This window comes from Pyricularia grisea, chromosome I, assembly GCF_004355905.1.
Source record: "Pyricularia grisea strain NI907 chromosome I, whole genome shotgun sequence".
NCBI classification, from domain to species: Eukaryota; Fungi; Ascomycota; class Sordariomycetes; order Magnaporthales; family Pyriculariaceae; genus Pyricularia; species Pyricularia grisea.
This window is the reverse complement of record NC_044973.1, coordinates 3,500,060-3,526,245: the sequence shown is the minus strand read 5'-3', so window position 1 is coordinate 3,526,245 and position 26,186 is coordinate 3,500,060. Positions and strand designations below refer to the sequence as shown.

Below are 26,186 nucleotides of genomic sequence, written 5' to 3'. Positions count from 1 at the left end.
AAAAAGACTGCATTCCCGCTCCTGAAAATAATAAGCTCATAGTATAAGGTACCTTATATATCTGCAAAAATAATCTACGCTCTGAAAACGCCATGACTGGAACCACATATTGTCCAAACGATAGCCATATGCCACGAGGCGTACAACTCTCGTCAGCGACAAGGAAACATTAAACCATAACAGGCCTGATAGCACAAGTTCTGACCACGTAAACACGCCAAGTATAGAATAGTAACTTAGAATGGGAATGTCTTATACAAGAAAACAAAAAAAAAGTGTAATATGTATGCCGCCCATGGAAATATTTCCTGGCCAAAGAACAAGAAATGCTTCTCTTTACCTTCAAGTACTCTCCAACTATCGCCCGTATCGATCCCGACCAGAATACTCCTCATGCGGTCTCAGTTGTCTCTGTAGCATTGACTGCTGTTGATGTTGGTGTTGGTGTTGTTGCTGTTGCTGCTGCTGCTGCTGTTGTTGTTGTTGCAGGTGTTGCTGCTCCCTCGGGTCTCTCGGCGGCATCCCACCCATGTCACCTCTCATCTGCATGTGATCCCTGAGCGGGTCGCCCCTTTGTGGTGGTGGCGGCCCACCATAGGCTTGCTGCTGTTGCGGCGGCGGACCACCTCTGTCATACATGGCGCTGACCGGCGTGTAACTCCTCGGCGGCGGCGGGATCGGCTCCCTAGTCATTCCCGGCCCCGGAGTGCTAGCATACCTGGGGTACGGCGGAGCTTGTTGTTGCTGTTGCTGCTGAGGCGGGGGCGGACCCTGCCGATCATCCCTAGGAGGTGGAGGTGGGTATTGATGCCCGCTCAGCGAGTGTGAGTGCTGGTGGTGCGGGTGCTGTTGATGATGCTGCGGAGGCGGCGCATGTTGCTGGTAGTGCTGAGGGGGCGGAGGGCCGTGTTGATGTTGCACCATCCCGCCGCCGGGAGGAGGCTGGTTTCTAGGATCTCTAGGGTCCCTCGGGTCTCTCACATCTCGCATTTCCCTCTCGCGCATAACGCCCCTCATATCTCTTGGATCCCCTCTCATGTCTTCTCTTGAATCTCTCATCTCTGCCCTTATATCTGCCCTTAGATCCCTCATTTCCGCTCTTGGATCCTGCCTCATGTCGCCTCTGGGATCCGTCCTCATGTCTCTGGGATCCGTCCTCATGTCTCGTGGGTCTGTTCTCATGTCTCCCCTTGGGTCTCCCCTCATGTCTGCCCTAGGATCTCCCCGCATGTCACCTCTCGGGTCTGCCCTTGGATCTCCCCTAGGATCCCGGGGATCTCTGGAATCTCGAGGGTCATGCATAGCATATCCCCTGTCGTCCCGCATTCCCATGTGATGATGAGGCGGCGGCTGTTGCCCTGGAGGGGGGGCACCCGACCATGCACCTTGTTGCGGTCCTCCTGAAGAAGGTGGCTTGGGGGGTCCGCCATGTTGTGCGCCCCATGCAGACTGTGGTGGAGGCTGACTGTGCTTTGGAGGAGGTGGCTGCTGTGACCAGTGCAGCGGCGGTTGAGTGGTTTGCATTGGTGTCCTCTCCTGCTGCCATGATGGCTCACCACGGTTAGGGGGCGGTGGTCCTGGGTCACGCCTGGAGGACTGTACTGCATATTGTGGCGTTGGCGATGCAGAGTGCGGCTGCGTGACCGGTGCTCCGTATTGAGCAGCATACGGCGCTGGTTGTCCTTGGTACCCTGCCGGTGCCTGCTGACTCTGGGACGGAGGAAAGTGATGACCGCTGGGAGAGTTGGTTGCAGGGGACTGGTGCTGCGGAGGATATTGTGGTCGACCATAGTAGTCGCGCTCCGGCGCTTGTTCCATCGGGTGACCAGAAACCGCCTGTCTGGGCACGCTCATATGCTGTGGCTGTGGAGACTGGGTATTGACCGAACCGTACGGTTTCAGTGATGGCACCCCCGAAGTAGTAGGAGTGTTGCGCAGATATTGTGAAAACATTGGAGTCTGACTCTCACGCAGCGGCGAAGGTGCAGCGGACTGGGGAGGTGGCGGCGGCGGGCGTGTAACGACAGATGGTGGAGGTGTCGAGGAAACCTTGACCTTGTTGTTTGCTGACACGTCAACAACCCTCTTGGCGGGAGGAGCAGCTGGCGGTGGCGGCGGATCATCGTTTAGGAGGGCCATCAAGTTAGACGTCTTGGCAGCAGGCCTTGGTGCAGGCACTGGTGGAGCGGCCATGGGAGGAGGCTGCTGAGGTGTAGACTCTCTCGGTGGTGGTTGCTGCTGCTGTTGCTGCTGCTGCTGCTCCATGAGTACCGAAGGCATTGGGCGCTGCTGAATCCTTGACAACGGCCTCTCGATACCAATCGGAGATCCGTGAGATGGAGTGACAGGCGGGCCAGGCTCGCCAAAGTGCATAGGCCTGTGTGGAGGAGGCTGCTGGATGGGTTGCTGAGCGGGTTGCTGAATGGGTTGTTGGATGGGCTGCTGGATGGGCTGCTGGATGGGCTGCTGGATGGGCTGCTGGATAGGCTGTGGGATGGGCTGCTGCATCAACTGCTGAATCGGCTGCGGCTGTGCTTGCTGCTGTGGCTGCTGCATCAACTGCTGAATTGGCTGCGGCTGTGCTTGCTGCTGTGGCTGCTGCATCAACTGCTGAATTGGCTGCGGCTGTGCTTGCTGCTGTGGCTGCTGTTGAGCAAAAACAGGCTGTACAGAAGTAACGATACGCGGATGGGGCGGTTCTGACTGCCTTGGCACTGGAGCCGCTTCATTTCTCATAGGAGCGCTCCTAGGAGGCGCTTGAGGAACCGGAGGGGCGGGAGGGTACGCATCATACAAGTGCGGCACGTCCGGCTCTTGCTTGAGCCTGGCCGGTGCCGGACTGTGTACCGGCGTGTTTACAGAGCGTTCGCTGCCTTGTCTCGACTCTTCCCGTGCCTGTTGCTGGATCTGCTGCTGTATGAAGACGTCGTTGCGTTGGTTCCGCTTTTGGGCAATCTTGTTGATTTGAGCGTCGATGTCGCTGTTGTTGTTTGACCAAGTAGGTCTTTGCGGTGCCAATGGTTCCATGTGACTAGGACCCGGCATGGCGGCGGAGGCTGCGGCTGCGGCTGCGGCTGCGGCGGCAACGGGCTTCTGCGACGCTCGGGCTGACTGTGGCTGGGTTGTTGCAATCGGTTGCGGTTCACGCTCGCGATCGCGCTCCCGTTCCATCTCTTGGTTAGCAAACGTAAAAGGCGTAATCCCTGGTCCCCTCGCAGGTCGTGCCCGAGGAGACACCGTCTGCGAGTGTGGTTGCGAAACAGACGGCGATGCAATAGGCGACACTACAGCCTGCACAAGCGGCTGCTGTTGGGCAACGGGTGCCACAGCAGGCTTGGCTTGTTGTACTGCTGCCGGCTGGTTCTGCACAATGGGAGACTGCATAGCATGCGGTGGGGCGGGCGCGGTTGGAGCTACGGTAGATGTCGGAGAAGCCACAGGAGGAGCCTGTGGAGCGAGCACTTGAAACCGTCCAAAGGCCTGATTCGGAGCCGTCGATACGGGTTGTGCTTGGGTCGGAGAAGGGCCCTGCGGTTCCACTTTCGCCTGCATCGGAGCTTCAGTTGACTCTGCAGAGACGATGGGCCGTGGTAGATTGGGTGCCGGAGTAGTGTCATATTTCTTTCCGCGAGCGCCGCCTGTGGGTGTTGGTGGAGGGGGGCGCTTCTGTCCGCGTTGTTTCTTGACATCCGCCTCGATGGCAATCTGCTCCCATTCGGGCTTCGCGCTGTCCTTTTGACGGCTGTAGTAGTTCTTAACCTGCATGCAAGGCAAGTAAATGATAAGCACAGTTCTTCAACAAACACACCCGCGTCTCGCCATCCCTAAGCAAAAAAAAAAAAAAAAAAAAAAAAAAAAAAAAAAAAAAAAAAAAAAAAAAGAACGTTGGCAAGTACTCACCATTACCGCAGTCTTGGTCTGCATGTGAGCAGCAATTGCACCCCAATCGGTGCCAAACGACCTCAGCAACGCCGGGAAGTCGTTCGCTTCAGACACACTCCAATAGCTGGATGCTCCACCCTGGGCACGCCCACGCTCGGAGCCGGACGGCTGTCCAACTTCGAAAGTTGACACGCTGCTTTGTGGCGATGGCGCCGGAACATCTGGGCGCAAGGGCGGTGCAGTGGGCTCGCTTGCAGCAGTCGGCAACGGTGTGGCCGGCGACCGTTCAGCAGTAGCGATGGGAGCAGGCACAACACCAGGCTGCATTCCAGGTGAGGGTATCTCGAATGGTGGTGGCATCCCTTGTGACAAGACCGGCATGGTTCCAGGCGTGGATGGGATCTGCGGTGAAGGCCAATCCGGACCCCCTTGGGCTCGTGAATTGGACCTGGAACGGTTGGTGGTAGACTTTGTGGCCAGTGGAGGCGTCGGTACCAGGTTTGTAGCAAGCTTGGGTACCTCTGTCTTCTTCTCCTTGGGCTGGCGCTTCCTTGTTTTCTTCTCGGGCTTCTCGTTTCCATTCCCGTCCTTGTTGGCAGCGTTGGCGCGGCGGCCCGGGGTCCCTGTTGAGCCAGCTCCATCTGAGTCGGCATGATTTGGCGTTGCTGCAGACTCAAAATTGAAAGTCGGAGCCGCGGCACGCCTCGGGCGCCTACGCTCTCCGTTCTCGCCCTCGCCATTGTTTTCTTCGGTCTCGTTTTCGCCGTTGCCAAGCTCAGACACAAGGGCGCTGGACCTAGCCTTGCCACGGCCCTTCTTACGCTTCTTGGGTTGTTTCTTAAGCTTCTCCTTGAGGTTCAACTCCTTCTTCTTAAGATAATAGTATTGTATGCACGACTTGAAGTCACGCTTGGGCAGTTGGTCCGCGATCCTACCCCACTGCTTGGGGAACTCTAGGTAGGCCTTTTCAAACAACGCCTCTTCCTCTTCTGTGAAATTGCAGACAGGAGGGAGAACGTGCCAGGCCGCCACGAGTGTTTCGGTATTGACTAGGCCAGAGGTGTCGATAAAAAGTTCCTTGGCGCGTTCTTCATCGTTCCAGAACATGTTGGGAATCGTAGCCTCCTTCGAAACAGGCTTCTCGTCCTTTTTATCTTTGGCTCTCTCGGCAGCTTCCCGTCTAGCTTCTTCCTCTTCTCTGCTAGCCTGAATAACACGTTCAAGGTCTCTTTCAGTAGCGAATCTGCCCGCCCTCCTTCCTTCCGGTCTGGGCTCAGGAGCGGTTCGCGGGCTAGTTCCACCTCCCTGACCCGCGCCTCCGTTCTTGTCACGGGATTTAGCACCACCAGGTGCATCCGCGAGGTTGGAACGTACATATCCCTCGTACTTGGAGAGATAATCGCGCTGGGCGACCGATATCTCCTCAAGTTTCAAACCAGACTCCTGTTTGAACCGCTGCATAACAAGCTGTGAGATGCCGTCTGCAGGTACAAACGACTTGAGTAACGCCCCATCCTCGTGCCACGGGGTCACATCAAATACGGGCAAATCTTCCAAGGGGGGTGTGACCATATACTGCCGTGCAGACTCGATCGTGGCGTAGTCCGAGTCATCGATTTCGGTTGCATCGTCATCTTCTTCCATCTTATCTGGCGAATTGGGCCTCGTAGGCTTTTCCACGGAGGCTTCTTGCTCAGGAGCCGGTGGAGCAGGCACGTCCCCATTTGTCACCACGCCATTCGGCACATGATGCTCTACCGATGGCACTGGCGCAGCGACGGGCGGGGGTTCCGCGGCATCTTCCATGACAACATCCACATCGCGTTGCTCGGGCTCGGGCTCGGGCTCGGGCTCGGGCTCAGGCTCTGGTTTTTCGGGGACCGGATTTGGAATGTTCGCATCCTGCATCTCAACATCATCTTCGATCTTGGGTTCTGGATTGGAGGCAGGTTCCTCAACCTTCTCTGCATTTTGAGTGGTCTCGGGTTTGGTTACGGGTTCAGGTTGAGCAAGAGGCTGAGCAGGAGGTTGAACAGAAGGTTGAGCAGAAGGTTGGGTTGGAAGTTGAGCAGAAGGCTGAGCAGAAGGTTGAGTATAAGGTTGAACAGGAGGTTGAGCAGGAGGATCAGCTGCAGCCTTGGTTTTTGGTGGCTCTGGGACAGGTGCATCTACCTGCATCTCAGAGCCAGCAGGCGGTGTCTCTTGCCTGGGCGTTTTCTGCTTTTCAGGAATCGTTCCTATAATTTCTCCTAGCCCGTTGGGCTCTGAAATCAAACGTGTAGCCGCCATCACCATCAAACGAGCATATGCAATCGCATCTTGTGGGGAGCCTGACGACTCCTCGCCGTCGAGCTTCTTGATTTCCGCCTCGGCCTTTTGAATCTCCATCTCAAAATAATCGTTCATATCCTCTTCATCCGAGTCAGAAGATTGATCAACTACTGGTGGGATTAGAGTCTCCTTGGGCGATGCATTGATACGGGATGCAGAAACTCGTAGTATGGGCTTGCGACGTGGTCTTGGTCGTGGAGCCGGGGTCTGCGCAGGAGTCTGAGTGAGCTGCCCGTCTCTGCTGTGCTTCTGCATAACAGGGCTCGCCGTAGGCTGGCGTTGTCGGGTAGGCGAAGCCCGTGCAATGCTCGCTGCTGACCCGAACGTAGGCATGGTGGTCTCTACAGCCGACCAAGGTGGTCGCATCTCACGATCTATCGAAGCCCTAGCAGATTGTGTCTCCCTCACGACGTGATCGGGTAGGATCTCTCCGGGTTCAGCCATGTGTAGCGAATGCAGGTGACTATCCGTGTGCGCATCTGACTTGGCGTCGCTGCTAGTCGGGCGATTTCCATACTCATTTTGGCGCTCAGAGCCTGAAGAGGCAGGCCGATGATCGAAGGGCCTTGGATGTTGCGATGCGAAGCTCTGCGATCTGTTCAATTTGGGCGAGTCGGGCACTCTTTTAATGGCTGGGTTAATCCATTGTTTGCTCGACGGCCTTGGCTGCGGCGGTTGCTGCTGCTGCTGCTGTTGCTGCTGTGCACGAGGCCCCGTCGGTATGGGGGGGCTTCCATCGTGACTCGCAGCCTTGGATGGCCCAACAGATGGCCCACGATCACTTCCTGCCTGGTGACCGGCCGATACGGGCCGTTCCTCTGTCAATGCGCGTGGCCCGGTAGGCGGCGCTTTGCCTGTGGGGGTTTGTATCTCTCCGGCTGACGGAATCCTGTTGGGGACTATGGACCCATATGCGGGTGCTGATGGCGCTATGGGCGGTGGCGAGATTTCCTTGGCTTGCGGTTGCTGCTCGTGAGTCAAAGAATTTCTGTCCGCCTTGGGCCTAATAAGATCGCGGTCGCGAGGAGAGCGATCATCTCTGGGATCTCTGGGGTCTCTCGGCGGTCGATGATCGTCCATAATCCTTGGCGGCGCATCGCGCTCATCCCTCATGTCCCGTCCTCCCCAGCGCCCATCCTGAGAGCGGCTGCGGTACCGGTCGCGATCATCGTATATCGAGTTCCTTCCACCCCGACCACCCCGGTCCCGTTCGCCTCGGCCTCGACCACGACCACCTCTGGGATTTCCGCGATACATCTGGTGCCCGAAGTGCTGATCCGAGTTGGAAGATCCCGCAGAGAGAGGACCATCGCGAGAGCCTCGTCTGGCTCTCTCACCATCAACGCCCAAGGGCACATCCCGATCTCTGTCGCGGTTGTGAAAATCGCGTTCCCTTCCTATTGGGGACCGCGGCCTGGGGGGAGATGGACGTCGGCCGCGAAAGCTGTCTCCTTGGTGCCTAAAATCGCGCTCTCGCTCCCTACTTCTGTCAGTCCGCTCTAGTCTTTCGTCACGAAACTGCAGGTCTCGACGGTCAACGCGGTGGTCTTCGCGATCGCGTGCGCGATCACGACTATCGTCCCGGAAACCCCTTCCACGTCCGCGCCCGCCTCTCCCGCGATACTCGCCAGCATATCCACCTCTGGGACCACCAGGACCATCTATCAGTGCCTTTGGCCCTCTAGGAGGCTCTCTTCCGAACGGCGGGTTGTGGTATCCATCTCTGTTTGCACCAAAAGCCGACTGGTTGGCGCGTGATTCGCCCGAAAGCCGGCGCCGATCGAGATCATTATAAGGCGGCCCGCGGTCGTTGTAGCGATCCGGGGACCTGTGAGGAGACCGAGAGCGTCGATCGCCATCGTAGCGACCGCCGTATCTAGACCTGTATGTATGGTTATGGATAAGTACGCATGTCTTGCATGATGTTGGCTGGACAATACATCACGATCAAAACAAAGTTTGATGCAATGTCCGCAGCAGGGACTTCTCGCCACCCGCTTGGAATAGCTCAAGGTTCAGACCTGCAGTATAAAAAAGTCCTGGGGAGCATGTTTCAATACGCACATTACATGAGTGAAGGGCACAGCGGCCCTGATACAACTAAGTCCCGGTGAAAACTGTGTTCATTTCAACGCCCACCGGCTTTTGGGTTGATAATATTTTGTGCCCTTCTGAACGTTTCACGGGCAATGCAGCGCGTCGGTTTCTGCGTGCGTGTGCTTATTTGTAATTGGGGTTCAACACGAATCCGTTACAGACTGGATCTTCGTTGACCCTGTTTGCCGTTCGTGGTCACAAACAGTCACGGTCGTGCCTTAGGCGTAACTTCGCGGTTCAAGCCGTGGCCTCGGCGACAGCTGAGCCTCGCGTTGTGGTGTGGTGTGGTGTGGTCGGTTTAGAGTTGAAAGAATTCTCGATTCTAAACAATATCCGTGATTGGAGGCGATGTTGCTAGCGGAAGCGAGATGTTTAACTCGGCAGCGCTTTTGGATGATGGCAGCGCTTTTTTTTTTTTTTTTTTTTTTTCTCCCCGTTCGGCTGCCGGATTGTTGAAGGGCTGCTACGGGACAAAAACAAGCAAAAAGCCTTTTCGAGGAGAATGAAGGTCGCCCCGAATTCGAGATCCATCAGGCCAAACCAAACCAGGCCAAACCCACCCGCCCGTGCTTTCTCGATTCCCGGGCACCCTTGGTGCTGCGGCGGGCGTTACCCCCGGTAAAAGCCTGCAAAGACACCCACACCCCCCAGCCAAGCCCAGCCCAATCATCCCAGCCTCAAACCGTGCTCCAATGCGCGTGGCGCTTGCCGCTACCGGGCCTGCGCTAAGCTTAATTGGGCCCAAAACTTGATTCATCAAGCCGGCCCTGTGCTGTCTCAAAATCCCCACTGAGCTCCATATCCTTGGTCGTCCAACACGTTAGTCGTTTAGGTCACCATGCATCACACCGGGGCCAGAGAGTGGTGTGTCTACGACCCCTGGTTTCTTTTTGTGGTATTTTGTTTGATGAATTTTGATGACACCCATGGCACCGATGACCTTCAAAAACTGAAATGGCCGGGGTGGCCTGTAAAAAGAGTGGCGACACAATCAGAGAAAGAGAGAGGAAAACACACGTCGACAATGTAACGACCCCCAAATCTGCTTTCATCGGCCCTGCGCACAAAAAACTTGAGTAAAATAAGGTCGTCAAAAAAGCAACCAGGCCATCGCATGACGGGAAGAGCCCTTCCTTCAATGTACGGAGACGGAGTAAGGGACTCCACTACGCACGCCTACGTGGTAGTAGCACAACATGGATTACATAGCCGCGCCGTCAGACTGGTTGGAAATTTGATGTGGTTCACTACCACGCAAAGCATGGTACAATACACACTTGTCCGTCGGATAATAATTCGACCTAATTAGTGATCGTACCGCGGGCAGTAGCTGGAAGTCTGGCAAACTTTGCAGCGGGGATTTCTGCACTGACGAAACTGCGAACTTCGGTACGCGTTTAGTAAGGTATGGGTTTCCGACTCATACCAGTTCCCGTCACCCGACTGGGCGAAAAGAGGTTTAAATTTGCTTTTTTTATTCCTTTTCCAAGTACGGACAATACATAATTAGTTACCCTAACTACCCAAGGTGGTCAAGTTCAGTACCTGGGTCCTAGGTAAGGTGGATCATCCATCCAATGTCGACGGCGTATTCTTTCCGCACCTGCCGGCCGATAGGTAGGTACTTTGTACGTACAGTACAGTGCAGTAAATCTAGACCTCAAACAAGGTCATGTATTTTATGGAGAGCCCCTCCCTTGCAACTCGCCCCTCGTGCATCTAAGTCAGCCTACCTACCTTAACTGAATGAAATCTTTTTTTTTTTTTTTTTTTGGCTTCATCCTTTGCGTTGCAACCCACACTTAGTCTAAAAACTTGAAGCTACACACACAGTAGTTTTCGACAATAGTCCCCCAAGTCCACAGTACTTTGTTCCACCGGCACGCCAACAAAACAAACCAAACCAAAACATGTCACAAGAGTCCCAAGTCCCAACGCAGGCCAAGGATGCCGTCCTGGTCCAATCAGCCGCAATGCCGGCCGGCTCGCAAAAGGTCGAGGAGCTAGATTTCAACAAATTCCGCGGCCGTGCCATCACGGCCGAGGACCTCCTCGACGGCATGAGGCATATGGGGTTCCAAGCCTCATCTATGTGTGAGGCAGTCCGCATCATCAACGACATGGTTAGCTGAGAGAACAAAACAAAAACCATGTTTTTATTTGCTATATTTTATATATATATATTTTTTTTGCATTCAAGGAAAATAGTTTTTCATATGAGATGAACATGATAGCTGACCAAGTGGTCTTGTCTTTACAACAACCCAAACAACCAAATATAGAGAGCATGGAGCGACCCAGAAACAGGCGAACGCACCACCATCTTCCTGGGCTACACCTCCAACCTTATCTCGTCGGGCCTCCGCGGCGTCCTCCGCTACCTCGTTCAGCATAAGCACGTCTCGGCCATCGTCACCACGGCCGGCGGCGTCGAGGAGGACCTTATCAAGTGCCTCGGTGACACGTACATGTCATCCTTTAGCGCCTCAGGCGCCGACCTGCGCAAGAAGGGTCTCAATCGCATCGGGAACCTCGTCGTTCCCAACTCCAACTACTGCGCCTTTGAGGATTGGGTCGTCCCCATCCTCGACAAGATGCTCGACGAGCAGGAGGTGGGCAGGGGCAAGGGTGACGACGGCCAGGACTCCGTAAACTGGACCCCGAGCAAGGTCATCCACCGCCTCGGCCAGGAGATCAACGACGAGCGGTCCGTCTACTACTGGGCCTGGAAGAACGACATACCCGTCTTCTGTCCCGCCCTTACTGACGGCAGCCTCGGCGACATGCTGTACTTTCACAGTTTCAAGGCGTCGCCACGCCACCTGCGCGTCGACATCGTCGAGGACATCCGCAAGATCAACACCATTGCCGTGCGGGCCAAGCGGGCTGGCATCATCATCCTCGGCGGCGGCGTCGTCAAGCATCACATTGCAAACGCCTGCTTGATGCGCAACGGAGCCGAGTCCGCTGTCTACATCAACACTGCTCAGGAGTTTGACGGGAGCGACGCCGGCGCGAGACCCGACGAGGCTGTCTCGTGGGGCAAAATCAAGGCCGGAGCTGACGCGGTCAAGGTAAGGACTCTGTATTCCCGGCCTGGTAGTCGCCAGGATTCAGCTAGTAAAACTAATCGGAAATCTCTTCCGTGACGACAGGTATACTTGGAGGCAACTTCATGCTTTCCGTTCATCGTGGCCAATACTTTTGCAAAAGATGATCAGCACGTCAAGTCTGATAGTAGCTAGACTATCTAAGTGACTTTGAAATAGAAATGAATTTGACGAGCACACGCCAAATCTTGCCCCTTTTTTTTTCTACAGTGTCTCATTTCATTCACGGAAGCTGAACAATGCGCTAGAAATTTCAAGTCCACATAAATGATCTTCAAGCATTTAAGGAATTCTAGACAGGTATTAAGACTCCAAGACGCATATACCTAATCCCGGGGGATCCAAGTCGAGAAAGCCAAGAGTGTAACCGGGACAAAACGAAGATACTCAAAGTAACGTACATGTCAAGTTGAGATCCAAATAATGACAAATGCTCCACGCTTCACGAGAACAAACGCCCACCCAATTACCGAAAAAAAAAACATAGTACAGAAAGATAAAAGTGAACAGAAAGGGGCCTCGAAAAAGCTAGTATATGCTATAAACAACGCTCCAAAACGTGCCCTGCGAACGTGAAAAAAAGATAAATGTAATCAAGTCTTGTCCGACAGCTGAATGGAAAGCATCAAAAATATGAACGTAAGAAATGCGACCGAAACCCATTGCGCGTATCGGGCAATATTCTGTTGATAGGACAGAAAAAAAGAAACATAGTGTGATGGATACATCCTCTTCTTTCCAAGAACATCATTCCGTCTCGTCAGACTCCAGCCAAAGTCAAGTTTGCGGGGCAGCCTGATCAGGTTCAACTTCAGCCACGTTGTCACCCGTCTCAGGTGCTGCTTCCTCGCCAACAGGATTTTCTGGCACAATACCATTCTGCCTCTCCCAAACCTCCCTGCGAATCTTATCATCCATTGCCTTTCTGGCCCGTTCAACTTCCTCAAAGCCTCCGGACTTCTTGAGCTTGCCTTCACCCACAAACGCCGTGATTTCCTTAGTCAATGCGTTGCCCTTGCGTGTTTCGAGCTCCTTCTGCCGTAACTTCTCGGCGCGTTCGATGGCCTCTAGTCGATTCTCGTGGTTCGGCTGCAAAGCCCGCACCTCTCCAAGGACGCCCTCTTTGGCAGCTGAGGGGTCGACAAGAGCGTTGTTGCCGATGTTCTCCAGGCCCCTTGAGAACTGCCTGAGCACACCAGGACCAATCGGCCCGGCGGCATTGCCTGCTCCGGAATCTTTGAGCTGTTCTTTGGTTGCCTGCTCCACAAGTGCGAAGGTCTCGGATGCCTTTTCCAGATCGTCCTGAAGATCGATCATAAGCTCCTCCATAATGCGCAGCTCCTCACGACCTTGACAGACTTCTTCCAGCTCCTTCTCCCAGATTCGTGTCCACACGGGCTTCTCACGTTTCATGTACTCCTCCATTTTCTTAAGCTCTATGGTAAGCTGTGATATTTCCTTAGCAACCGTCTCCAGCTGGCGTGGGCGAGGACGGACACCACGGGTGACGACATCCTTGCGAAGATCCTCAACTATATCCTGAAGGTCGTCGACCTGCGTGACAAGTCTGTCAGAGTCGGTGTTGAGCTGCTTGCGACCCTTGATAACGTATGCCTGGCCACCTCCGCCCTCAGTATCAGGCATAGATGCCTTGGCTGCTGCAACCTTGACATTGTTGGCCTTGGTCCGCAGTGACGCCATGGAGCCTTCAATTTCGGACTGAAAGTGCGAGTATGTCTGCCGTAGGACGGCCAGATCACGTCGCAGATTCCTGATCTCAGACAACTCATTGGGATTTGGTCTTCGAGAAACAACAGGTGCCGATGTAGTGGCTGATGATCGCGGCGAGTGTTCGGCCGGTGGTGTCATAGGTGCCTGCGGTGGTGCAGCTGCCAGGCGTGCGATTTCTTTTGCAGCTTCCTGCTGCCTATCCGAAACTCTTTGCAGAGCCGTCGAGTGGTCGTCCACGTTCTGTTTGACTTCCCTCACAATCGTCTTGATCGAATTCAGTCCCTCGTCAATATGTCTCTTGACCTCGTCCAGGGCCTCGACATTGAGCACAAGCACGGTACGATCTTTGATATCAGCAAGATCCTCAAGTTCGTGTCGAACCCCCGATACCGGATCCTGGATGTAAATTTCGGGTAAATCGGCTCCGTTGTTATGAGTGTTCCAAGAGAACTTCTCGATAAACGCAAGTTGTAGGCGTCCAAGCGTAAGCCCACTGTATCCACTGGGGAGCACAAACTTTTTGACCTTCGACTTGTACTGCAAAAATAGGGTGAGCTCCTTCGTACTTGTCGGCGACTGCTCGCCCGGAGATTTCTTTTCTGGTGTCGTCGTCGCAGCTGTTGCAGGCTCTTTCTCGACTGATATGTAGTCCTTGGCGTTGGTTCGCGAGGGCTGCGGGGTCAGGTCTCCATCGTCAGGTACACCGACGGGAAAGTCGTCGGTAGGAGGGCCCCTGAGCGTGGCGCTGGTCTGAGGCTGCCTTATGGTTGACTGGGAGTCGGATTGCTCAGAGTCGAATGGCTGCTTGTCTTCCGTGACACGACTTGGGTTACGGACAGGCGAACCATCCAGACGTGAGGCACGTTGGTTTGGAGTTCGACGCGTGTCTGACCTTCCCTGTACTGCGCGCAGCGATTCCTTGATCTCCCCACGGCCTCTGTTGGGAATAGGCCCCATCTGCGCGGGGAGCATAGGTATGCCATTTGCGCCTGGGCCAAGATGCTTGGATATTTGATAAGCCGAATATCTCCGTGAAGCTCTTCTTTCTAAATCCCCGCCTCTCTGTAGCGCCGCAAGCGCGCTTTGTTGAGCCTTCGGTGGAGGTGGCGGGGGGAATGAGTTTACGTCGACTGTTTCTTGCGGCGGTGGTCGGTCGGGAATGGGATCATCGCCAGGATATGGAGGAAGTACCGGCATGTTTTGCATGGTATTGCTCGATAACGATGACTGCTCGGAAGCGACTGAGTTTTGAGACTGGTCCCGTGGCATTCGCCTGTTGTTCGCTGCATTCTTGCTCGGCCCGCTCTGAGAATCGGGCCGGTACCCATTTTCAATTCCTTCATTTAATAGCGAGCTCAAACCAGTATTTGTGCTTGCCGTGGTGCTGGTGCTCGAGGTCCGACCCAAGTTGTTATCAGGGGCCGAAGTATCTTCCCTGTCCCGCGGCTTTTGCCTCAGCTTTTGCTGTTTTCTCTTGAGACCGTGGAGGAGGTTAATTATAATATCGCGGATCTTGGGCAAGTAGTTCTCCAAACTCTCGACGCTGGCTTCTTGACTAAGTGTTGATTCAAGAATGTTCCGCAGCTTTTCGGGCACGTTTCCCAAATCACTAGTATCGACGTTGATGGCACCAAAAGCACGGCAAGCCATGTTGAACTCGTAACCGAGTCTGACATAAACATCCGACACTTGGCTGTCTGTTGCCTGACCACGCGACCATTGTGTAAGGATTTCCAACAGCTGCTTTGTTGCCACGAGTAGCCGTGTGACACTCTTTTCTATTTGCGATAGGGGCATTGCGGAGCTGCCCGATGACTGGTTGGTATATTGAGTGTGAGCAATCAGCGTATTCAAAACCAAGAGGTCCCTCCTGTACTCAAGCAATGGGAAATAAGGGAGCAATACTATATTGGACGAAAGAAAAAGGGGCAAGAGTATGGCTGTTTTTCTGCAGATAGCAGCATGGCCAAAGCACTTGCTGCGCTGCAGGTAGAAGCTTGTGACAGGAGCAATGATGACGCAGGATGAAAGCCAAAACACCTACGTTTGTCCGCCGGGTGCTGCCTCCTCCAGAATTTCCTGGGCCATAAGATACCGCACCGCCGCCTCCGCTACTGCTTCCAGTTGACCTGTTTGAAGCCGTTGAGGCGCGTGGTTGAACCGGTCCAGTCATCATATTAACCGCGGGAGATATGGATCGCACGGGAATATTCGGCGGCGGGCCTGGTTCTGCGCCGGGCGATCTTCTCTGCATCGAACGTTGAGATCCTCCTTGAGCCTGCATCTCGTATTAAAGCGATAATTTGGAAGCCCTAGCCAGGTGGCCGGGTGTGCGGTTGTGACGGTCGCTTCGTCGTGATATCGTTATCGAATCGTATTGGGTTGGGTTGGGCGAACGCAATAATCATAAATTGTCGGTACGCGTCGCGGAGTCGTTCGCTTCCCGCGGCCAAATTCAAATCAAACGTAGAGCAAAAAGTGGTGCAGCAGTAGTAGTATCAACGTGGTACGTACCAGTCGGTGTTTGTTGACATTGGTTTTTTTTTTTCTCTCACAAAGAAATAAAGAAAAATTAAAGAGGTTCTGAGCGTCGACTCGCAGCAGGAAGCTTGCAGGTCAGTCGGACGGTGACAGGCGGCTTTGGACTCGTCGTCGCAGCTGGCAGGTAAATTCCTGCGTTGAACGATCTGCGGGTGCCGATTTGGGCGGCGCCCAACCCGCCCCACTTCTTCCCTCTGTGTCTGGAATGCGCACTGTACATCCAAGGGACTCTATCCGTGAAGCAGCCTGGTGTTTCACCACCCCCACCACAGTGCGGACCTAATGCGGGTTGGACACGATCATCGGGGTAAAGAAGCGGGTTGTCAGGCTCAAGACGAGTTTGTTTCTTACTAGCCAGCACTTCCCGTCCACATGCTAACACTGTTTGGCCCAAATCCGACATTGGGTTCTTTAATGAAACCAACGGAACCTATATCGGCTCGTTGGTTTCTCAACGGGTTCATAGTCCATTATGGCCATCCTCAGGAAAGAGACGTTTGGACGACCGGGATCTCGTTTCGACATCGTCCACGCCTTCGTGAGGGAATTCCCAACAATCAACCAAGCAACTTAACCAAGACTTTGATAGCTGCCTCAAACTACGGTGTAGACTAACGCCAAGTAAAGGTAACTAACTTTATTCGACGGATGGTAAACAACCGATTAATACGCTTAATTAATAGTTTTTACTTGGTGCAGCATGCGCTACAGCGTTTCTCGAATGTTGGCATTATACCTTATTTACCTGATTGCGCAGTTGCCATTATAGCTTAGGTACCTTGGTGTTCAGAGACGATTAGATTAGACGGTTCACCCTATTGTAGAAGATACTCTGAATATGAGATGGGATGATCCGGCATCCCCTCATTGCGCTCGCTACTTTTGTTTTTCTTTTTAGTTACTTTTGCTTCTTGCGTCGTAGATGAGCTCAATGACAGGAACAGAAACGGTTAGAGCGAGTACCGGTGTGCCTCGTACCGCAGCGGGCGGTTGGGTTCTGGACTGGGTCTGATCTTAATTCACTGCTGCTATTGAATTGCGGCTAAATCCCGTGTCTGAGGCAGCGGCACGCATTTATACGTTGGCCTTTCCAAGCAAGACATGTGACTTCCAATGACGTATTATGTAGGAAGAAGTATACCGTTCTTTTCTCGGTCTCGGATTTGAGAGATTCGATATGACGGCAGCGTATTGAGGCCTTCGCAATTGTTCGTGAACGCCGACTTTGTTTGGTCACTGGTTCGTGTTTTGGGAGAGGATCGCATGGATAGCGATTCTTATAGGCGAGCCTCTATAATAGTTCGCCTCGCGGTGGACCGTCATTCTCACTCATAGCTAGGGCCGAAAGGCGAAACTCAGCATCCGCCCTAGCTTCCATTGGTGTTGACAAGTTGCCTGCAATGGAAGCCGCCGAACGCTTTTCGGAGTTCGGACAGATCAACTATACCATGTGAGAGAAGCATGCAACCACTGCATCTATTTAGGCCTAGGTAGTATGGATATGAAGTAGTGTTTTTTTCCTTGGGGGGATATTCAGGCTTATCTAGCGTCATGTATAAATACATCGAAGCCAAGACCCCTTTGCCAAGCTGTTCATAGTGTTCACCTACAAGACATTTCAACATTTGCAAAAACAGTCTTCAAGAAAAAAAAAAAAAAAAAAAAACCTCTCAAATTGTGACTGAATCGAGATCTAGTGTCCATTTATATTATCTTTTATCTCCAAACCAGCAACAAAACCCCTTTCTTCAACAGATATTCATCATGGCCACTACAAGCCGTCCAAGTCCAAAGATAGCTATCATTGGAGCTGGTCCAGTCGGCTGCATGCTTGCACGTCTACTACACCTGGCCAATATTGAATGCACTGTTTTCGAGGGCGAAGATTCCCCCAATTATAGGTCGCAGGGCGGCAGTTTAGACCTGCATACCGGCACCGGCCTGGCCGCCATGAGAGAAGCCGGCCTTGAAGAGGAGTTTGAGAAGCTTGCACGCTACGATGGCGAAGCGATGAAAATTATGGACGAGAAGTGCAACATCCTCATGCAGTTGGAGGCCTCAGGAAAGGACAAGACCCGACTTGCTGGCTCGCGTCCAGAAATTGACCGCGCCCTGCTCAGGCAACTGCTCGGCCAGAGCCTGCCCGAAGGGATGATTCGCTGGGGCCACCACCTGAAAAGCGTCGAAGAGGATGGGCGCCTTGTTTTCAGAAACGGCACCGAGTCCGGCTTCGACCTTATTGTTGGAGCAGAGGGAGCATGGAGCAAGGTGCGCAAGGTGTTGACCGACCAGACGCCGGTCTATTCAGGCCTTAGCATGTACGAGCTTGCCATACCGGAGCCGAGAACGAGAACCCCTGAGCTCTACCAGCTGGTCAACCGCGGTACTGTGTTCGCACACTCTCAGGGTCGTGAACTGGTGATCCAGCAAATGGGTTCTGGGGAGCTCCATGCGTATGCCATCTTCAAGGCCGATGAGAGCTGGATGGAGGACCAGCGCAAGAATCCGCTTGTGTTGGCTGAAGTCAAGGAGATACTTTTCGGGAAGAATGGAACCTTTGTTGACTACAACGAAACCTTGAAGGATAGCCTGGCAAAATGTGAGGAGAAATGCATTCCACGTCAGCTCCACATGCTTCCTGTGGGGTTCCGCTGGAAGCACCGTCGGGGCTTCACAATCATTGGCGATGCGGCACACGTCATGACCCCATTCGCAGGTGAGGGCGTCAATGTCGGTCTCAAAGACGCCCTGGATTTGTCGGCAGCTATCATCGCAGCAGCCAAAAACGAAAGTGCAGACGTATCTCTTGCTGATCGTCTCGACAGGGCGATCGAAAAGCACGAGATAGAGATGGGACCGCGAGTAGATGGATACACGACTCTCACTAACGACATGATGAATATTTGGTTTTTCTCATCCGATCCCCCTGAGAAAAAGGTCGTCAGGGCTGTGAGCAAGATTGTGAGCTTTAACTCTCCATACGTCTTGCGGCCCTTCGCCGGCGCAGGAGTGCAAATGTACTTTGCGATGAAGAATGTGCTGGGCAGTGTCTTGGGTTGGTAGGGTGTTCCAGGTGGAGATGGTTGAAGGACCCTTTGAATACCTAATTATAGTATGCGAGCTTGGCAGGGAATTACGAAGCATTGGAATTCATTTATACAACGTACCCCGTATAGACATCTGATGATAATGAATTGACATTTGACGATCGTTATAACCCACAATGCCCCAATTGTTTCCGTTGACAGCTAGGCGGGTCGTGGTAAACGCAGCAACCAGATCAAGACCCCACATTGGGCAATGGGGCAGGCCCTTATAGTATGTGTCAGGGGTTTGGTTTGTGCTATCAGGTCGCTCACGTGTAGCTTTGGACTGATTACAAGGGCAGGGCATTGTATGTGCAACGGGGTGAGAGTAAAAATAAAATGAAATAAGATAGAGATTGCTGTATCGCGACATCAGGCTAGAATAGCCTCAGGGCGACTAGTATCTCATGGGTTTGTCGAGAAGAAAACGTTTGTTCGGAAAGAATTTCTACTGCTACAGGTCCAGGCGCCACTCTTTCAGTCGGCGACGATAAATGGTGCTGGGATTCAATCTCAAACACGCCTTGGCGGCCGCTAGATGTTGGGAACCTGGCGGATCCACAGCAGCCTTTCCCCGAACCCTTGATGATCAAGAATTGATAGGTTACTGATCCCAGTGCCTTCCAGAATGTGGGGTCCGGGAGCTGAATTCTGCCTCAGGCCGCTAGCTCTTGTCAATGGACGGATTTGTGAATTGACGGGTTATGTTACAAGGTTGGCTTGAAAAAAAGAGGCAGAGCTCCAGTAACGTTTGACTTTTTGCTGTTAACTTCTGGCCCGTTCCCGAGGCAGCTTCACTTTGAGGACACTCACATCCCTCCTCATTATTACCTTCACAATCAGGCACTGATCTCCAAGTGCATACTTCTTTTCTTGTTGTTGGTGGGAATTCTCTCACTTGTTAGGCTGGATTCTGACGGCCGCCCTCGGAAGGCCAACAAACAAATCAAGTACCGTACCAACACTGATTCGCACGCCACACCGAAATCTCCCATCACCTACCACTGACTGTACCTACAACGTACCTGACGGTACCTACGTTCGTTCGTCTGGCGATCATTCTCTTCCACTCGATCTCTTTGAGCCTTCTTTTGTATTTGAGAAGCCGCCGGCATATATCGTTTTGGTCAGCTTGTCTTCTGCCTCTACGCCCGCTGTTGCGACCAAAAAACGAGTACGGCTTGCCAGAAAATACATGATTGTAATCGCGCCAACGATTTTCTTCACGACACGATACGACGCCCCGAATTAAAGTCCAACCTAATCGCTGCACCTTTACGTACCAGCTATCGCTGGCTTCCACCCAAAATTTCTTGCGACCCGACCACCGTAATCACTGTCTACCGCCGTACAAACCGAACCTATCTAGGTACCTACCTACCTACCTACCAGCCTACCTTACCTACCCACTTGCGCAACCGCACGATAGATAGATGAACGAGAACACCACGCAATCCACTGCTAAAAAGCCACAACAAGTAGTGGACCGGCCTTATTATAGTGGCAAGCTGGACGACGGAGGAAGGAGGAGCTCGAGTCCTACCACCAGGTAAGAAAACGACACATCAAACCGCACTTTCCTTCTGGGCCCATTTTTATTTTTCCCCTGGTACCATTTTCGAGCGGCCGGCCTCCCTCCCGCCGCAAGCAAGCAAAGCAAGCACAGCCCGTGGCTAGTTCGACACACCAAAAACTCCCAGAAACGCACGCAATTGCCAGCAACGAGCAAACAGACACCGCCATCCATTGCCGCCCTGTGCTTCCCCATGGTGTGACGAAAATCCGCACACGAGGTGGGAACGCACTCGCCAGCTCGTCGACCAACCCTCTCATCAATTGCTTGCGGAAATTTAAATCCAAGACTGACACGACTCGTTTTCCTCTCCGCAGACAGCCTCCCGTCGCGCAGAAGGCTTGGACCTCTGCCAAGAATCCTATTACGGGTAGATCGACCCAGACTCCACAACAGAACAACGCCGACAACATCAAGCAGTCAAAGATAGAATCGCTGCGTGAGGTGAGCTAGTTATCCCTAGGCCGTTTTGCAACACCTACCTCGTCTCAACATTCCTTGATCCACCTGTCGAATAACATTCTCAATTTTGGGTCAAGCCAAGCTTCCCACATTCATTTCAATTGCGGTTCTGTCGCACGTTCACTATTCTGTAGTTGAATCCACACAATCCACTCCCTGGCCCAATTTACGTTGACTTGTCCTCATCGTCACATCAAACACTGTCTTTTCTAACACAATCCTTTCGTACGATAATTAGGGGCAACGAGCCCGGATTACTCTCAACTCTGGCGCTGAGTTTGAAGGCATTTATGCCCAAAACCAGGCAGATCCGTCCAGCTTCTTTCTGAGGATGGTCCAGCGGCGTAAGGGCCCCGGCGACATGGCAAACGGATCAGCAAAAAGGGAGGAGCCCACGATGACCTTCTCGAGAAAGGATGTGTCTGAGGCTCGCAACACTGGCGGCAATGTTACAAACAAAGATGGCAAAATGCAGAACGGTATGCAGCTACGAACCGTCTTCACAAATCTGTCGTTGGTGATGCTAAATCTCGATTCTAGGAAACCGCACCGGATTCCGAACAGACACGGCCATTTCCAAGAATCGGCCTGGAGTAGAGCGTGTCCTCCAACCCTGGGTGCCAGACAGCGGCTCCGAAATGGATGGCAGTCTTGAGAGGATGTCTTTAAATGATTCCTCACAAGACGGAGGTAAATGGGATCAATTCGCGACCAACGAGAAGAAGTTCGGTGTCAAGACAAGCTACAATGAAAACTTGTACACAACAGCCATCAACAGGAACCACCCCAACTACAAGGAGAGGGATGCTTTTGCTAAGCGCAAGGAGCAAGAGATTCTCGGCAGCGCGCCGACAACGTCGCACGTCGCAGAGGAGCGTGTGATGGATTACTCAGGCGGCAACGATTCCAAAGGTGACGAGGAGGATAAGTATGTCTTGATTCCCCCGACAACCTGGCAACTTCTCAATCATCGCTAACAACCTGCTTAGGTACAGTGGAGTCCGCCGCCAGGACTTCCCCCCACTGGGTGGAAGTCGGGAAAACAAGTACACCCCTCCTGCGAAGCGGGCGCCAACTGGTGCCGGACAAGGCTCGGTTGCCGGTGCGCCCGTCGATCCTGCTATTATCTCGTCGCAGCTCAAGGGTAGCCAGAAGAAACCAACGCCGCAGAATTCGAATGAAAGCAAAGCCCCGAAAAATGCACAAAACAAGCCGTCGGCACCTAAAAATGTTGAGGCCAAGACCCCTGAGCCAAAATCCGAACCCAAGGCGGAGCCCAAGACCGATGCGAAAGCAGAGACCAAGGCAGCCGAGGTAAAATCAGCTGATAAGACGACGGATTCAAACAAGACTGATGAACCGAAGACCGCGGCTTCTTTGCGACCTGCCCCTGCAGCTGGTCGGGCAACTTCGCCACAGACGAAGCCTAGTGCAGCGGCGCCTAGTGCCACTTCTACAGTAGAGCGCGACCTTGTTCTCCAATTCAGGCATTTCGCGTCACGGGAACGAGAGAAGGCAAAGGAGGCACGCACAAGCAAAGTCAAGGCTGATCAGCGTGACAAGCTGCAAGATCTCAAGAAGTTCGGAGAGAGCTTCAAGCTCTCCACTCCTGTGCCAAGCGACCTCATCCCCATCATTGCCAAGGACCCGGCGAAGCAAAAGGCCATCCAAGAGAAGGCTCTGCAGAATGCTGAGGAGATTGCTAAGGCCAAGCTGACCAAGGAAAAGGATGTTGAGACTCCGGCCAAACAACCTGCCGTCAAGTCGGGCAAGGACCAGGCACATGCAGGCAGTTCCACTGCTCCCCAAGCTACCCCAGAAGTTCGCAATGCCTCACGGTCTGGAGCGCCTCAGCAGACACCGGTCTCGGCTAACCAGAACCAGCGCCACCCCTCAAACCGTCCGTCTTATACTCCGTCTGGAGGATACAACAACTCTTACCGTGATGGTCGAGCGTCTCAGTATGGACCCCAAGGCCGGCAAGCCGGAGGTAATTTGAGCTCGCGACTTCGCGCGGTTGAGTCCAACAGAAACCCGCAGCAGATGGCCATGCCACATGCAATCCCCAACCAACGTCCTCCCCCTACTGGTCCGGCGAACCTTGTGGGTTACAACCCGCAACTACCGCCATTACAGATGCACATGGCACACCCTAAACTTAACCCCAACAGCCATGAATTCAGACCTAACGCGTTTGCACCCGCCTTCAACCCTAACGGCGGAGGGCCCGGTAATGGGTCAAACTCTGGCTTGGGTATGAGCAATGTCGAAGTGCCACCTCAGTCAACCCTCGCTCCTGGACCACTGGTTCGCCGCAAGACCAAAGCTGTCGACGTCAAGAAGTGCAATATCCTGGCCCACATCAAGACTTCGGTACCCCCTGCAGGTCGCAACTGGGATGAAAACGAGGGTTTGCGCCCTGCGTATGATACTCTGCCGACATGGCGGCAACTTAAGGATGATGAGGCGCCTGACTCGACGATGCATATGACATATACTGAGTACCTTGAGAAAATGCCTTATGGAGGTGGTTCTATGGCAACGCCTAATCAGCCTCATGCAATGATGGCTCATCAGTATCAGTTGCCGCTCCATATGCAACAGGGCGCACACAATCTCGCACCTCGGCAATCTCCGCATATGCCCCCTATTCAGATGCCTGGGGCCCAACACGGCCACATGCCACACGTTTCTTATGCGGGCGGAGACGACCATAGGATGATGCACTCCAACTCGGCTCAGTCTTATGCCTCCCCGAGGATGCCTCAGGTGCCTATCGGGTACCCACCGTCAATGGGTTCCCCTGCACAGGTTCCGTATCAGCAGGGCGTGATGCCACCCTTCATGCCCTCAACGCCACAGATGAATAACTACCGCTCCTTCTCCAATAACCCACAATATATGCCCCAGCAGAACAGTAGCCCAATGACGGTTCCGATGATCCAAGGGCAGTTCCTACCCGCCCCGAACCAGATGGTGGCCGGAGGTCCCCCAATGATGTACCCAGGTGGTCACCAGCAGTTCGTTCCAGGCGGCGCAGCTGCGCCCCAGCCCATTCCTGGCGCCACTGGGGGCTACCCTAGTCCCGGTAGGCCCCAGGCCGCGATGATGTCCCAGCAAGGCTCCCAGCAGGGCCAGCCTATGTATGGTGTTAGTCCCAGCATGCAGTTCCAGCAGCCCGTGTTTCCCTCTGGTCATCCAGGACACAGTATGTTTTCCCTTCCTTTTCCGCAACGATTATCATTTCTAAAGTTGAGTATCGAGATGTTCGTGGCTGACAAGGATACGTACAGTGGGAATGAGGGGCGGCTATAATGGTGCAGGCCCTCAATATGGATCCAGCCCGCAAATGCATCAGCACCAATACGGCGGACAACACCGTAACAACAATAACAACAACTATGGCGGTGGGGCTAGGCATGGTCAGCATCAGGGTGGTCAGCAAGGCCATCAGTTGCCAATGGGGCCACAGGGCCGCCAGGCCGATGCTCCCGAGGAAGGCAAATGAGAGACGACAGCCGCACCGAGCAACTATAGCGTCTTTATCAGCGTCCCGCGACAAACCCTAGACGTTCAGCCTTTCTTTCCGACTTGATGAAGCACTCGTCAGCGCCGTGGGCGACACGAGCCCTTTGTCATGGAGCCCTCGATTGTGACTAGATGGTAACATTGCAATACTCATTCCACCAGGTTGCTTGCTCAAGATGTTCATCCGGTTCCGGGGGAAAATCAATGACATCTTTGATTGCCGCCACATTTGATTCTTAACAGGATCAGAAAACCCAAGATAACCAACTTATTTCCATCTACGTTTCTGCTGAGCACAGCGCCGCATATCGGGACCGCGAGAATGCTATTGCGTCGAGATGCTTACCAGCCTGCATTTATTTGGGGGAATGTGGCTGGGATTCATCTCGCACCAAGGTTGGCGTGGGGCCGGTCGCGCAAGCTGCCATGGTATCCTCATTCGAGGGCAGAACCGGTCCGTTTTTGGCATTCGTCAGGCTTGGGAGATTTGCAGCCTTCGATGAAGGCCGGCGGGAGGGAGGGATAGCTTTTACTCTAGCTTTTCATTCTTGGACTTTTCATATGACGCATGGACTAAACTCCGAGAAATTGGCGCCTCACTTGTTCCCTTTGCAAACTCAGCTATATCACTGGCCGTACAGGTTGTGATGGGGCAAGCAGTTAGGATTTCCGCCATCTAGTCTACCTATTAACAGCTCATCTCGTCTAAGCATTTCACCCATCCCCTCAAGTATCACATGTACACAAAAGCCTGCTTTTCTTTTCTTTTGAGTTGGACGGAAACCCTCCATAACGTACTTTGTATACTTGACCCTTCCCACCCCTTATCTTTTCGATAGCGGACATAGACGCACTGGGGAAAATAGTTTCAGAGGGTGGTGATGGGTGGGTGTTTGCCATGGCCAGCAATTAGAGAAGATTCTTGGCTTGCTGGATGGGGGAGAGTGGGCTGAAATCGAGGCCGGACGCCTAGAATGCCCTGTCAAGCTGCAACAAACTGCGGTGAATTGTATTGTATATACAATAACTGGATCCTGGTGCTTCGAGGCTCAAGTAGCAATGGTGGTGGTGTAAAGGATCGAGTTTTTATCATTTTTGGGAGTAGTGGCGAGGGATAAGGGGCTTTTGTATGCAGTTAAGTAGTAAAATACAGGCGAGAAAAACCGGACACCATGGTTGTATCCTGCAAATCCCATTGTTAATGGTGCAGTTATCCTGATCTTTGTGTATCGAATTATCAACCTAGGCAGACTCGTCAAATTATGGCCAGTGGCCCACAATGCTCGTTCTCCTTGCGGTCATGTGTACTACAAAAGAAAGATGGAGCCTTGACTATGGCATGAGTGACGTTATGCGGGTTCAACTAGATTCAACTGTGAGAATGCACAAGTAATGTTCCGCGGTGTGGGTGGTGGTGGACTGTTCAAGTCCATTGCGTTTAGTCACATTTGGAAGTCAAGATCACGACCATTCATATCAAATATGCAAAGCAGTAAGGTGTCGTGGGATCTGTTTTTGTATTTCCTTGGTGCTCTAGCGCACATGGAGAGAGAGAAAAAAAAGGCCTATCTTTTTTTGTATCATTTTCGTCCGTTATGATCAGATACAAAGGAGAGAAGTCGTTTTTTTTTTTTGTTGGGGTAAAGAAATGAGAATAGAGAAAACAGAACCCTTCTTGAACAATGAAGAAAAAGAAAACGCCAGCCACACACTGTTTTATGTGTTTATGCAGACCGTCCGTCCCTATGAAAGTTGAAGAATGGGAAGATAGAGAAAGGTAATGATCAAGCCTAAAAGGTCCCCGACCCTAGGAAGATGAGTTCAGTTGAAAAAGAGAAAAAAAAG

At 53.1% G+C, this 26,186-nt stretch overlaps 6 protein-coding genes across 6 annotated transcripts; 3 read left to right on the top strand and 3 right to left on the bottom strand.

Moving 5' to 3' along the window:
• Nucleotides 1-357: 357 nt before the first annotated feature.
• Nucleotides 358-8,340, bottom strand: PgNI_06117 (uncharacterized protein; the record flags this gene model as incomplete). Its single annotated transcript, XM_031126145.1, is given in 4 exon segments — nt 358-3,759; nt 3,901-8,095; nt 8,168-8,313; nt 8,332-8,340. 4 exon segments carry the CDS (start codon nt 8,338-8,340, stop codon nt 358-360), a joined length of 7,752 nt encoding a protein of 2,583 aa, XP_030982503.1.
• Nucleotides 8,341-8,632: 292 nt separating this feature from the next.
• Nucleotides 8,633-9,067, bottom strand: PgNI_06116 (uncharacterized protein; the record flags this gene model as incomplete). Its single annotated transcript, XM_031126144.1, has 2 exons — nt 8,633-8,715; nt 8,953-9,067. The coding sequence occupies 2 exons, from the start codon at nt 9,065-9,067 to the stop codon at nt 8,633-8,635; spliced, it is 198 nt and encodes a 65-aa protein (XP_030982511.1).
• A 1,153-nt stretch (nt 9,068-10,220) lies between these two features.
• On the top strand, nt 10,221-11,721 carry PgNI_06115 (uncharacterized protein; the record flags this gene model as incomplete). Its single annotated transcript, XM_031126143.1, has 3 exons — nt 10,221-10,433; nt 10,593-11,384; nt 11,466-11,721. The coding sequence occupies 3 exons, from the start codon at nt 10,221-10,223 to the stop codon at nt 11,553-11,555; spliced, it is 1,095 nt and encodes a 364-aa protein (XP_030981925.1). The 3' UTR covers nt 11,556-11,721.
• Nucleotides 11,707-15,754, bottom strand: PgNI_06114 (uncharacterized protein). Its single transcript, XM_031126142.1, has 2 exons — nt 15,196-15,754; nt 11,707-14,966 (listed from the first exon to the last, which is right to left on the bottom strand). Exons 1-2 carry the CDS (start codon nt 15,433-15,435, stop codon nt 12,198-12,200), a joined length of 3,009 nt encoding a protein of 1,002 aa, XP_030981826.1. The 5' UTR covers nt 15,436-15,754; the 3' UTR covers nt 11,707-12,197.
• A 1,702-nt stretch (nt 15,755-17,456) lies between these two features.
• PgNI_06113 (uncharacterized protein) lies at nt 17,457-18,755 on the top strand (the record flags this gene model as incomplete). The annotated part of the gene is made up of 1 exon (XM_031126141.1): nt 17,457-18,755. One exon carries the CDS (start codon nt 17,457-17,459, stop codon nt 18,753-18,755), a length of 1,299 nt encoding a protein of 432 aa, XP_030981926.1.
• A 1,456-nt stretch (nt 18,756-20,211) lies between these two features.
• On the top strand, nt 20,212-25,471 carry PgNI_06111 (uncharacterized protein; the record flags this gene model as incomplete). The annotated part of the gene is made up of 6 exons (XM_031126140.1): nt 20,212-20,327; nt 20,669-20,795; nt 21,052-21,292; nt 21,354-21,741; nt 21,803-24,021; nt 24,107-25,471. The coding sequence occupies 6 exons, from the start codon at nt 20,212-20,214 to the stop codon at nt 24,319-24,321; spliced, it is 3,306 nt and encodes a 1,101-aa protein (XP_030981828.1). The 3' UTR covers nt 24,322-25,471.
• Between the last annotated feature and the right edge of the window lie 715 nt (nt 25,472-26,186).

What these genes read in the sequence shown, in the direction of transcription:
- PgNI_06114 (XM_031126142.1), bottom strand. Translation starts at nt 15,435, where the DNA reads ATGCAGGCTCAAGGAGGATCTCAACGTTCGATGCAGAGAAGATCGCCC. An exon ending in GCAGCACCCGGCGGACAAAC is followed by an intron (nt 14,967 to 15,195) that starts GTAGGTGTTTTG and finishes TATACCAACCAG; the next exon opens with TCATCGGGCAGCTCCGCAAT.